At 34.6% G+C, this 13,798-nt stretch overlaps 2 protein-coding genes across 8 annotated transcripts in view; one reads left to right on the plus strand and one right to left on the minus strand.

The window, feature by feature from the left end:
* The window catches only part of LOC119634658 (complexin), a 206,455-nt gene that overhangs the window by 31,712 nt on the left and 160,945 nt on the right, over positions 1-13,798 (minus strand). For 5 of the 7 annotated variants that reach the window (XM_038028926.1, XM_038028928.1, XM_038028927.1 and 2 more), the window contains 2 exons: positions 5,938-6,095; positions 2,297-2,429 (listed from right to left, as the gene is read on the minus strand). In XM_038028926.1, the coding sequence (XP_037884854.1) occupies positions 2,297-2,429; positions 5,938-6,095 (291 nt within the window). Of the gene's footprint in view, positions 1-2,296; positions 2,430-5,937; positions 6,105-13,798 lie in introns of all 7 variants that reach the window. The other 2 variants (XM_038028929.1, XM_038028931.1) reach the window with 1 other exon arrangement.
* On the plus strand, positions 10,968-13,051 carry LOC119634656. Its single transcript, XM_038028923.1, has 2 exons — positions 10,968-11,959; positions 12,044-13,051. The coding sequence occupies exons 1-2, from the start codon at positions 10,990-10,992 to the stop codon at positions 13,027-13,029; spliced, it is 1,956 nt and encodes a 651-aa protein (XP_037884851.1). The 5' UTR covers positions 10,968-10,989; the 3' UTR covers positions 13,030-13,051.

Here is a 13,798-nt window from a genome sequence, read left to right on the forward strand (position 1 = left end):
ATCTGATGAGCACTGCGAGAAGGAGAGCAAAAAGAAGCGCAGCTGAGTTGGAATATGGGGGCAACCTGATCGGCCTGAAGATATATGTTGGGCGGAAAGTTGGTAAGTAAGGGTTCTTGTCGAGCCAACTTTTATTAAGAACTCATCGGCACGATGTAAATGCGTTTCGACGCACTGCTGAATTGAAATTGTTTATTGCGTGTGTGGCTGTACACACATAAAAACTGCCCTAAGTTGAGCTCAAAAATTGCCTGAATAGTGAAGTGTAGGCGGACAGACTGCTACCTTACATATAATTAGAAGTTTCTTTTTCACATTCAATTCAACTAACCGACTAACCGACAATAGGTAGATCGAGAAAACTAGGTTCCGTTGTTAGCATAATGCTTCTCGATATATATATATTTTCCAAGAATTTTTACGAAAAGCGAATTTCGATTTTTTAATGACTAATGAAGTAAAGTGATGAGACCATGTTGCATGTAGTCACTAGGCAAGGGAAGTTGCCAAACTTCCAAAACAATTGATCCTGGATTTAATGATCGATGTGTAAGAAATGCATGCCAAAAGAACGATGATAATAAAATAAAAAATAATGGAAGAAGACTATGTCAGCGAATCTTAAATATTAAATGTAATCATAATCTCACACTTGTTAACAGTTAAGAGTAGAAAGTAGAGTAAGTGTATAAAGTTTGTGCATATATTTGAAAAAAATTGCAAAATATATTAAAAAAATTCTTTGCAAATAGAAAGAAAATTTTTAAAGCGAATGAAATGAAAAACTATGTTAAAGCTAAAAAGTATGTGAGCTTAGTCGGGCAGAGTGAGTACTTTATTTATTCATTATCGCATTTACTTCTTGTGTACTTTTATATATATCACATTTTATAGTGATGCGAGAAAAGACAGACAGTTGCTTTTTTCGCATTTGCTTACAAAGCACAAATAAAATAATAATAACAATAAAAAAAAAAAAAAAAAACAAAAAGCAGTAAGCAAATGGCAGAAGAAGTTGCAAATAGAAAAAAAGAATAAGAAGCAAATGAAAACAGTTGAAGCCGAATGAAAAACAAATGCTTTTTGCAGAGTTACTGACACCGAATACATACATATGCATATATATATATATATATTCTACATATTTTATTATGCTTTTAAAAACGTTGACACACACACACACACACACACACACACCGAGATACATACAACCACAGCCACACACCCCATATACGCATATAGACGAGTCCGTAGAGATAAGTTGTTAGTTGTACCGTCCATCATCATCATCATCGTCATCATCGTCGTCGTCGTCATCATAGTAGGAGGAGATAGATAGACAATGATCTATGCATGAGAGTGCTGCTGTCGGTTGATATTGTAAAAAATTCTCGTAAGCCTGCAGGCGGCATATCCGTCATAGTGCTGTAGTTCCGCTTAAAAGTTTTCAAAACTTTCGTTTACAGCGCAATGAGTTTAGTTTTTTGGTCGGTGGTATTATATTTTTATTTTTTCCTTCTTTTGTGTTATTTTCTATTGACTTTACGATTTTTGTTTAAATATTTATTGTGCATATATTTATCTATTTTATTTATTTATTTTTCGTTGATCTTTTTATTTGTTATCCCAGGATGAACATTGTGACAGTTTAATGTTATTGTCATCAAAAAAAAAAAAAAAAAACAAACAAACAAACAAACTTCCTTTAAACAAATAATTTAATTGAACATTGAAGAGGTCGCAGTGTTGGTATTGTTTAAATCGTTTTCGTTCAGTGTTTTTCTGAGTGTGTGTGTGTGTTCAATATTGATTGATATTAAATGCGGAAACAATTTTATAGAATAATATTTAACATAGGATAGAAGCAAATTTATACTTTTACAAACATACGCACACATAAAATCTAGATAATAGAGATTACAGTAGTAATGAAGAAGATCGTTGCAGCTGAATAGAAGAAAACTTAGGATACAACATCGATACTAAAGTTAAGTTAAAGTTAAGTTTATTAACTTTAACTTTATTTTGCTTTCTTAGGTATGATTTTGATATTATTTTGTTGGAATGAAGTGTGTCGTTTAGCGTAGGGTGAATAATATTTTGTGTATTTTAATAGCACAAAAAAAGTTTAGATTAGCTGTATAAAAACTTTGAAAGAGGTGTTCATTACGTTGAGATAGATATTCGAAATATTAATAAATAAAAGAATGCATAGAGGGATATATATATATATATACATACATATACATATATATATATATATATATATATATAAAGTGAACAATTGTGAACTTACTTGTAAAATCATCCAGCTCTTCTTGCTCAGCCTCGGCAGCTAATTCTTCTGGTGTTTTCTTACGCCGCATTAAAGGATTCGGTTCCTCTTGCGGCGCCATTTCAACTACCTCTTCCTTTTTCTTAATGTTGTACTAAAAAAAGTGAAATGAGAAGAAAACAAAAAATTACTTTCTGCAACACTAACGCATCATTTATTCCCCCGAAATCGCATTCCCTCTTAAATCGACTTTTCTTTCTTGCCATCTATTAATTGATTACATGCTCTGATAGAATATTACTTTTTGTGACTTTTGCTAGACATTGCCCCCTACTAATTCTTTGCATGCTATCCAGATGCATAGAGAATGGGTCAAATTTTATGCGATAGCAATACACTTTAACGTTTAGCCAAGTAAGATCCAAGTCTCCACGACAATAATAATAATATAATAAAAAAATATGTGTCCCATTATCCTACAACACACATAAAACCTTGGCCTTAAAGGCTTGTTCGCATACCAGTTTCATTTCGATTTCACTAATTTACAGTATAAAAGCAGAATCAGTTCCAGACACTTAGCCCGTGCTCGCCGTCAAGAACCAAAAATTGTAGAGAGATTTATTAAATCTATTACTTGAGTCATCTCTTTAAGAATTTTCTGCAACTATGCACTAGAGTAGAGGTAGAGCGGTAAGGGGTTCATTAACGAGAAAGATTGGGGTAACGTTCGATTGATTGAAAATGTGAAATGGATTTCGTTTTCCTTTTACTTTTCTTCAACTTGAAAGGAAAAGAGTAAAGTGTAGGAAATAAATCTTCAGAGATATATTCCGGGACATATTCATCAGTTCATTTTGCGTTATATGAAAATATTTATATTGTATTCATTTTGCAGTTTATTTAAATGAATTTGTTGGTTCACGTTAATTAATTCAAGAGCTATTTAGTAATAATTTATACAAAGTTAAATTTTAATAGATTTCATATTTGTATACAACAAAAGATGCCGCAAAGAATGCCGTTTACACACTGCACTGGTATTACTATACTCGCCATTGAATGCATACATATAAATATTGTCCAACACTCTCTCTGTCATTACATATGAACAACATTGTCTCACCGCAACATTTTGTTAATTAACTCAATAAAACTTAAATTAATAGCCACAAATGCGTAGAACGGTAACTCGGTGGATGGTAGCTGTGTGCATGTATGTATGCATACAGCCATCTACTCTCCTCATATATGGCAGTTGTGTATGTGCACACATATATTAAGTTGACTGTGTATTGCATAGTTTAGTTTATTGTTCAATGTTTCATGTATGCGAGGCAAACTTGCTGAACGTCCGCTTGCAGTGGTAATGGTCATTTATAGTTGCTTGGTGCACGCGGACACACTGTATTTATACGCTGTCGAGTATGTGTTCAATTTAATGTCCCTAAGTACATGTAACACTATTTATTAGTTGTCTTTGATACACACAGTATATGTTTGAGTATATGTTTGCCGTTTGTGTGATTACCACTAAATTATATATAAATAGCGATGCAAAGCACATACGACGCGTTCATAATGCTCCGTTATTTAAAGTTTTCCTGCTCACATTAAATTTGAACAATATGAGTAACATGTAATAGACATCGAAAAAAGAGGTGTGTACGGTTTTTCTTGCATAGGCGTGTGGACGTTATAGGCGTAAGTTTGCTAGTTTTGAGTGTATAACGAATGGGTCATTGTCTACCTCCACTGCAGCTTATTGCAACCTATCGCTTATAAATCATTTGTTAAAATACTCAATAATATCGGTCCGATGTCATTGATATACATTTGCTAAAGGTTTGTCTATTGCGCGGACTCCCTAAAGAATATATATATTCGGTCTATCTGTGGCTTGAAATTTCGACCACAATCATCTTGAAACTTTATATTAAGATAAATCGGAGGCTTTCCATCGTCAACTGACAGCTTCTGAGAGTTTTCCTAAATCTTTAGATTAGCTCGAGAATGTTAGGAAATCGGTTGCCGCGTAATAATTGCGTAATAATTCTCAGTAAGTTGTATGCGAAGCGCGGCTTGAAAAATGCATAATAAACGACGTACACGAGTTGAACTTTTTTCTTTTTTTAATAAAAATATTGTTTTCCATTTTGATATGCTTTTACACTTTTGAAATAAATATAATATATATACATATATATTTTATTCAGTTATTAGTATGTTCAAGTGTTTAAAAGAGAAGAAAAAAAATAAAATATTTGGTACTTGTTTTTTTTTTTTTTTCTTTTTGCTTTCATTTCACAACCGAATGAGTCTAATTACACTTTTCGAAAACTTTCTTTTTTGTTGTTTTTCATAGCTCGCTCTGCTCTATGAATTTATTATTTTTTAGATTTTCCGAAATTCTTGTTATCGTTATCGCTTTTTTAATATGTTCTTGATTTTTTGGTATTGTCGGCAAATGACGTCACAATGATATCGTTGTTAAGCTCAGCAAGTAATTCAATCTGACTCCGTTAGGGAGTCGCTCAGTTAAAAAGGACTCCCTACTAGAGTCAATTTGAACTGCAACTGAATTGTAAAGCTACACTCGATAATATATAATAATAAAAGCAGTGAAAAGGAAATTTTACTTTCAAGCCAATCGAAGATCCGAGTTACATCACAAAAAGGCATCGAATTTTTAACAAAAACTTTCTCGTTACGTTTTTTATCCGACATGAAGACCGTATTTTTGTTTATGTAGATAGTTTTTGTTTGAACTTTTTTAATTTTTTATTATTTAGTGTTTCATAAACACTAAATAATGTCACACGTTGATGGTTTGCTTTTAAATTCCTTTCGGCATTAAATTTTGCTTATTACACAAACAACTATTTGTCGCAGTTCCATGTTTTTCACATAGTTTCACTTTACGTTACGTCAGAGAGTGCTGTTCGTATGCATGTGTTCGTGGACGTTTATCCTCATAACTATTGTACACTTGATTGACCCGCAAACTTTTTCGAAATGAAAATAATTTATTAGATTCTCTCCAGTCAAAGCTTTTGAAAAGAGTAGGGCAACAACAATAAGAAAAACAAAAAAAGGAGGTGTGAAAAGTCCTAAAGCGCAAAAAATAAATCAGATTTTTGTTTACTGTTTCCGTAAACATGTCATGTCGAAAGGCAATTTTCTCTTTTCCTATATTTTTTATTTTATTAGTTTGTTTAGCGCTCTTCTCAGACCAACAAAATATTTCCCAATTGATAACAAGGGCTTGTGCAGAGCCTTTCTATTGATCTGAAATGTTGTCCCATAACACTGTGATGAACATGCGTTCAGCTCATCCTAGCTTTGCAATGGATGCTAGTCTATGGTGGCGTTACTCAATGGCCTGTTAACAGGTCTATCGGATAAGGACGCTCACTAAACTGCTTGACGTTTCTATTACATTACCAGTAACAATATATAATAGAGCAAAAATAGGAAAAATCGTTTCGTCCATTAAGGTCCGTCTTCAAGGCAGTTGAAGTTTGCCAACAAAGCAGATTTATGTACCTAGCATTTCGATCGAAGGAATGGATTTCCTTTTATAATAATTTTGTTTACATTCTTTACTAGCATAACATTTCATAGGTTAATTAATCGGCTCTTGGGATGAATAGCTTACTTACCTTATCACGTATATCTTGTCTCATCTTTTCACGTTCTTCTTCCATACGACGATGCTTCTCCTTGCGTCGTTCTTCAGCCTCACGAATGGCCTCCTGACGCTCTCTCTCCTCCTCTTCTGCCTTTTCCTTATCATCCTCGCCATCACCGCCATCACCACCTACGGCGCCTGTGTATGTGCGATGTGAAGAAGAAACAGAAAAAACCGAAAAATATTCAGTTCCAAAGGTCCCCAATGACAATCAAATAATAATAATAAATAAATACGTAGGAGCAGTGCAGGAGCAAACCATTGATTTTGAACTATTCCTTATATGCTTTCTAATGCTTATTTTCATTCAGTTCAGTCAATATGCTTTGTTTTGTTGTGTTTTATTTGGACAATTTTAATGCATTCGTTTTGGTAACGATTTGGGTAATTATTTATTTATTTGAATGCCATATCGCATTCTGCTAATTATTATTTGCGGCAAATGACATTTACACTTTGTTGTGGCTATATACTAGTTTATATAGTTATAATTGCTATTGTGGTTTTTTTGTTGTTGTGGCGGCCTTTTTCATTACGAGTCCCTTTAAAGTTGGCCATTTTTCATCCAGGCCATCATGTTCCTATAATGGCCGATTAATAGCCGTTTAGCCGTTTAATTACGCACTTAGATTCTTGTCAGTTATTAACGAAATTACTATCGCAAGCTGATAATATCGATTTTGCTCTTTTCGAAATTATTTTAAAGCATAACAGTAACAGTAAATGTAATAACAAAAATAAATACCTGAATGTACTTTGATAACAAACAACACGAGAATATTTTCTTAAAATTTAAAGTTTTAAGTTTTTCTAAAAAATGTCTAACAAATATGCTACAAGTTTTCAAAAACAAAAGTAAATATTTTCTATATTTACTCGTTGGCCCTTGGTCCCTGAGAATACTTGTTTATATGTAATGTTTGTAATTTTTCTTTATTGTAATTTTTGATTCCATCTTCAGTGTAACGAGTAAACCTCACATGTAAAGACAATGGTACAATGTACAAAGATTTGTTTTGCTTCGCACCGAAAAAACAAACTTCAATGAACTTACGGTTACAGTTCTGCTCATGGAACAAATGTAGAATAAGTTTAATTAAAAAATTTGAAAAGTTCAAATATGAACAAAAAACCGTTGAAGAAAACTGAAACTAGACGTCTTAAAAAAATTGGAATTAATTTCAATTCCATTAGTCATAACATGTAAAGTTGTGTTATTGTGGTCTTTGGGAAATTTCTTATTAGAATTTAATTTAATATGTTATGTAAATAGATTTATTGTACTTTATGGGACTGTTTGTATGGATTACAGGAAAAATTCATTCATTTCGTTAATATTTTCTAGCATACTTTACGGTTCGAAAGGCATATTTTCAGTGGGACGGGACGTTCGAGACGTTTAGGTTCCATTGTGGTTTTTATAGTGTGTTTGCGCAATTACTTAATGTCAAAATGGTATTGACATTGATTTTAAACTCATAAGTTAAGTGCGTCCTAGAGAGGCAAACGAGAATTTAAAGTAGATGCAAAGTGCATTCTCCGCAAACTACAAAAGAAATTCTTGATTTACTTCGTATACCGTATATACTATACTATGCTGAGTGTATATAGATGTTTACTGAATTGAAACTAAAAAGTACCTTTCGGATGCAAAACATTAAGAAAAAATATTAAAATTTGTGTAAAAGAAAATAAAAAGCTTCGTTTGCCATGTAAAAATGTGGGTTCAAGGCGATACGAGAAGAGAAAGCACACAAGAAATCGTTCGCATTCAATTTACGTTTACGTGTTACGCAAAAGCTTTCCATAGGATCTACCCATTTCGATGCTTCATATTTGATTGTTCCTTTTCAAAGTTATTTCTTAATAATTTTTCCACAAATGTTTTTCTTTATATGTTTTGTCAACTTGCAAAAGTCTGTCAGTCACCATAAATGCATAGCAAGAATATTTGCAAATTAAGTAAATTTCTTGATTCGGTTATGGGACCAATGGTAACTTCATCATGAACCAAAACGAAACGAAAGAAAACGAATTTGTCGCGGTTGTAAGTTTTTCTCAGAAACTTTGCAGATGATTTCGCGAAACGATTATCTTGCATAACAGCAACCAATCTATAACAAATTGCGGTTCATTACCTTATAAAGGCTTACTTTTCAGAAGAATACTTGACCAACGTAGTCCAAATTTCCTACACAGCTTGTATTTTGTCACAAGTCGTGTTTTTTGCAAGAGCGCTTACAAAAGAAGACTGTCATCCCATGCAAGTTTTATGCATTCGCTTGATATACCAAAATGCTTTCGCCCAACAATCCTTGTCGGGAATTTTTCGCCTCTGTTAAGACGACTTTTTGAAATTGTAGGGAGTGGTCGTGACTAACGTTGTTGGTACATACAACTTGAAATAGTGACCGGTCTACGTCGCAATTCAGCGTGAGTTTCAAAGTTCCCTCTTACATGTGAATAAAAGTGAGTCAGTTTCTTTTTCCTACTCACTTAGCTCGATAGCAACCGATTTCGGAGGATAGAAGCGTAAAAAAAAGAAAAAAGTTTCCTTTTTGTGGCATGCTTTTATATCGTAAAACGTAAAAAAGTGAAAAAGGTTAGCCTAGCATATATCTATATATATATATAGCTATATAATCATTGGAAGACTTTGCCCTTATTTCATATGAAACCTTCCATAAAATGCTGAAAATGTAGAGAATTTCTGTGAGAAAATAAATTTTCATTTAAATTTCAAAAAGCTGGCAAATGGTTAGTGTGTGTAATCCTGTATTGAAGTTTAATTAGGTCCCTCTCTCTGCTTCGCTATTAGCCGAAGCACTATTACTCGCTTCCTGCAGGATATTATTATTCATTAAACATAAACAAAAAAATCAGAGAAAGAAAAAGTATTTCTCTTGAGTAAAACATAAAATAGAGCAAAAAATTCCATTTCCTTACAAATGCGTTGAATAGAATTAAATAACAGCAGAAAAATAAAATGAAATTTTTTTTGTTCTCCAAAATAAACTCGAAATGGTACGTAGACTAAAGCGCATTATAGAAAAATAGAATAAAGTTTTGTGAATAAAGTAAATCATTAAAAAAATTGAAACAAAAGAAGGTTGAAGATAATTAAATTAATATTTTTTTCACATTACATAAGATTTGTTTCATGTCAGCGAATTGTATTCTATTAAAAATCCGATTTACATTTGTATAAAGACCTAATTAGGTATTTAATGCGGCCGTAGAAGTCTCCTTTCACTTTATGCAAACTCGTGAATATAGAGCCGCTTATGTTACAAGGCACGGGCGAAATTTATCTGAAAATTTACTGTAAAAGCATTTGTGATGCGGCAAGTATATGGATTGGTTGAGACTGGTAGCCACTGGCGATTAAAAAAAAATATATTTTTATTACACACTTGAAGCATTCACTAAAAAATCTAAATTGATGATAACAGCAAATTGGTCAAGACTGTCATAATTTGATTTTACGTTGGCTTTGGGGTGACTCTTCGATACCCTCCACCGTAGTTATTGCGAGGTACATTCAAATAGGGAGTCGATCAGTCGACTGGTCGGTACAGGCACTACAGCCTGCTTTACCGCCAGCACAATGCTGAACGCTGCTATTGCGAAGTTTTTCTCACTACACTCTATTTCCACAAATCTTCGCCTATTGATTACGTACTTTAGCTGCTTATTACTCCCATTTATTTACATAAGCGCTACAATAGGCGGTAGCGAAAGTATAGGCGGACATGTTAAGCTAGTATCGCTTTCGTGCGTCCTGTTCTTATGTGCTATGCTCATTACGAATTTTCGCTACGAGATATCGCAACACATTCCCAGAACACGTGCACGTGCCATACCCAGGCATATGAAGCTATCACATCGATAAGATCTGATACGTAATGAAATGTTGTTGAAGTGTGCAGACTTTCATTAGTTCGTTGCGAAAGCATTGAAAGGTTGAGAGAAAGGGAAAGACCACCACAGCGAAATCTTGTATAAGGAGAGCGAACAAAAACGAGATATTTCTATAAAAAGTTAATCAAAATTCATACGTGATCGCATGAGCTTGCAAAAGATGTGCAAGATATGGTAGTGGTCTGTTTTAAGATAGAATAGAACGGGAATAATCAACGCCAGTGATATACATGTGAAATGCTTTACTGACCTTAACCCTTGCTTATCATTTAGTGGAAGAGTAATCAACTGTTTGGTTGTAGTAGTGATTTCAAGATGCGTTTGTAGTTGAGTTTAAATGTTAATTATACGCACATTGGAATTTAATTTCAAATTGATTGAGACATTAGTATAAAATTAGATGTGCGAGGAAGCACAATGTACAATGTAAATGAAAACGATTGAAAGGAGGGAAAGAAAATTTTTATATGCTTAGTTATTAACGAAACCATTTGAATGCATAACCATTTCAATTCGCGTTTGAATGGATGGAAAAAGAAGGCAGAGCCAGAGAGAAATCTAAAGCCAAATAAGAAAATAGCATAAAACTGCATAATACCTCGAACCTTGCCATATCAAAGCAATAGCGATAGCAATAGCACTGGCAATAGCAAAGCATTGTAATGCAAGGGAATATTATGCAGAGTTAAATGCAAATAAAGGTTTTAAACGGAAAAGAATTTAATTTAAAATTCAAAACCGGGGTCGAAAGAAATGCGGAAGTGAACGTTTAAAGTCTTTGAGCAAGGAAAGACCGCAATAGAACGATAGCAGAGAATAAACTATCATACGCGAAAAGAAAACCAAACCAAACCAAACCAAACAAACACCAGCAATAATAAAAAGGCAGCATAAACATTTTAGTGGTTCCTGAGTTGATTGTTATTACAAAACCAAACAATACGTTTAATGCTCAGCAGTGAACAAGTGCACAAGTGCAACATAAGAGCACTGAATTAAAATTGAAAATTGAAAATTGAAAATTGAATATTTCTGTGGTTCTACTTACTATATATCTATATAAATGAAAAGTTGTGTGAAATCGTTTAAAAATTGCTAAACTATGATTTTCAATTACTTTAAGTTAACGTGCTTAACTTTTGTCGTTGTCGTTGTCTTTGCGCATCTGGTTGCCGGTAAAGGACAAATCGTTAATATCAATCATGCGTTGGTAAACGATGTCCTACATTTCACATATGGCCTCGAAGAATGGCTGGACACTAGCCAGCAGCCTTGTGAGAATTTTTATGACTTTGTCTGTGCACGCAGCGCGAACAGTTCAGAGGCTCAGCTGGATAAACGTCATCAACAGGAGCAATTGAAATTCGATCAATTCCTGCAGGCAGACGACAACACAGACCAACTTATGGATGCCGAGTTAAAGCTAAAGTACTTTTACCAATCATGTCAGAATGCACGCAGCGCAGAGCATTTGAAATCTTCGCTCATGTATCGCCTAGCCGGAGGCTGGCCAGCGATTGACATTGAAAATGCAGGAACAGTGCGTAAAAGGCGCAACATGACTTGGCTGCAAGTGTTGGGTGTTTTTCACGAAGCCGGTGTACCGTACTTCTTCAAAACGAAAATCGAATTAATTTCTAATAGACGTGTAGTGCAAATTCAACCCGACGATAGTATGCGATTCAGTTTAAGAAAATTTGAACAAATGGCTGGTGAGGTAATGCAAAGCTATGACGTAGAGGCGGGACGGGCCCGTTTAATCGCCTTAGAGGTTTTATCCTTCGAGCGGGCGTCGCGTGACGTCATGAAATTGACAACCGATACTGCTCGCGAAAAGAAAGATAAAGATAAAGTACAAGAGTACTTTTATGAAGATTTTAAAAGTTCGGCTTTCGGTCCCCAATTGCAGCTCGATTGGGATACATATTTTCGTAAAGTAATGGGTAAACCATTGAAATCGTCAGATTTAGTTTTCGTTGGCGATGTACCAAAATTGAAGGAATACTTTGGTTTGCTGCAAAATACTACAATAACGAGATTTTTAAATTGGCTATGGATTGATTACCTAATGGGTGAGTGGACACGACAAATGTGCACTTGAAAATCGCTTATCACTAGTGTATTCGATTAAATGCTTTCGTTTTTCAAAATTTTAGACAAAACCGTTGAAGATTGCCAGCAATTATCGCAAAATTATTTCGCTCCTCTTTATCAACATATTGTGGAACGTTCCGCTTTGAATAAAGTACAAATGGCTCAAATGTACAACGAATTGGGTCAAGTGTACGAGCAATTACTCTTGCATACGCCCTGGATCGACGAAATCACTCAAGAGTTTTCCCGCCTATTTTTGGGGCGTATTATGCACTTGACTTTGAACGGTGACGCAAAATTAGACGACGACCACGATTGCTTATCTATAACGTCGCGTAACTTTTATCGCAATTTGGAGAAAGCTCAACGATTTTTGGCGCAGAAATCTAAGCAACAACAAAGTTTTGGGGACGGCAAGAAATACTCAAGCACCCCAACCACTAGATCTAGAGTAACGCAAAGTTCTGAAGAGTTTATGAAAATCTTTCTCATTACCAATGGATTACTGAAGCCAAATCAAAATCTTAGCACGCCACTGAATTATTTACTGGTCGGCGAACAATTCTCCGAGATGATGATCGGTGGCGGTAGTCTATCAACTCCGGGAGCTTGGCGTAGCATGGATTCGGAACCGCAATTTGCGAAATTCGATAAATGCTTAACGAGACAACAACAGCAACGCAACAGACAACTGCAATTACAAAAGCAACCAGTTTCGGTTAATCAAACACGAAATTTCAATTTGAATGACTTGATTTTAAAGACATTAGCTCAACAGCAAACCTGGCAGGCATATGACCATTGGTTACGTCGGGAGGGCTTCTTGTCGGCACATTTGGATTCTCTTTTGCAGGCTGGTCGCTTAAAGATGTCGATGCGTAAACTTTATTTTGTAGTTTCCACGCTGGTCGACTGCCAACGCCATCCCCAACCCACGAGGCGCGAACTAATACACTCTTATCTAAGAAATTCTTTCGAATTCGCGCAGACATTCAAATGTCAGCGCCTCGATCCATTAAATGCCATAAATAAATGTAAAATATTGTAAACGAAGAAAATTAAAAAAAAAACAAGAAAACGAAAAAGAAGGAGAGAAATTAAAGTCAGGAATCTGGTACCTTGCATCTTCTTTCGTAATTCCGTTAAAATTTCAGAAATTTTGATATCCTTCTCTCTGCACTTGTAATCGTTAATAGGAAAACTAAAATTACGCTTGAGCTTAAGAGCTTCTAAAGCAAAACGTACAACAAGAAGCAGTCCGAACAGCGCGATTAACGGTTATCAAATGAATACACAGGACGTAAAAGTGAATCTGTCTTGGCGGTTACTGTTGAGCTCAATGATAAATAATTTCACATTATTGTTGTATATATAAATTCTATTAAATATTTATCAATTTTCATATTGTTTTCCCCACAAAGAATAAATCATTAAAACATCAAACCACACCTTTCCACCCATTTGTAATGACGAGAAACGGACGATGCCCCCGCCCCAAGTAAAGTTGTTTTGATAATAAAAACAAAATTTCCTTTTTTTTGATAAAAGACTAACGAAAGGGTTGGTAGGCCAAACTAAGACAATAGTTAGTGCAGTTAGCCATCCATGTTAGCCGATAATGACGAGGTCAGGCGGTGCGTTACGTTTGTCATTCGGCTTGTCATTACTAAAAGTATGGAAAACTTTACATTTACATTATCTTCCTCTAAAGTAGAGCCTAGAGCGGATTTGCACAATTCAACACCACCTTGTAATTTTCGTTATCACTGTTTATTGATAGTAAGGTGAAATGACAATTGAGCACACATTCGAAGGTG

The sequence above is a fragment of the Glossina fuscipes genome, unplaced genomic scaffold (genome assembly GCF_014805625.2).
Source record: "Glossina fuscipes isolate IAEA_lab_2018 unplaced genomic scaffold, Yale_Gfus_2 3, whole genome shotgun sequence".
In the NCBI taxonomy this organism is placed as follows: Eukaryota; Metazoa; Arthropoda; class Insecta; order Diptera; family Glossinidae; genus Glossina; species Glossina fuscipes.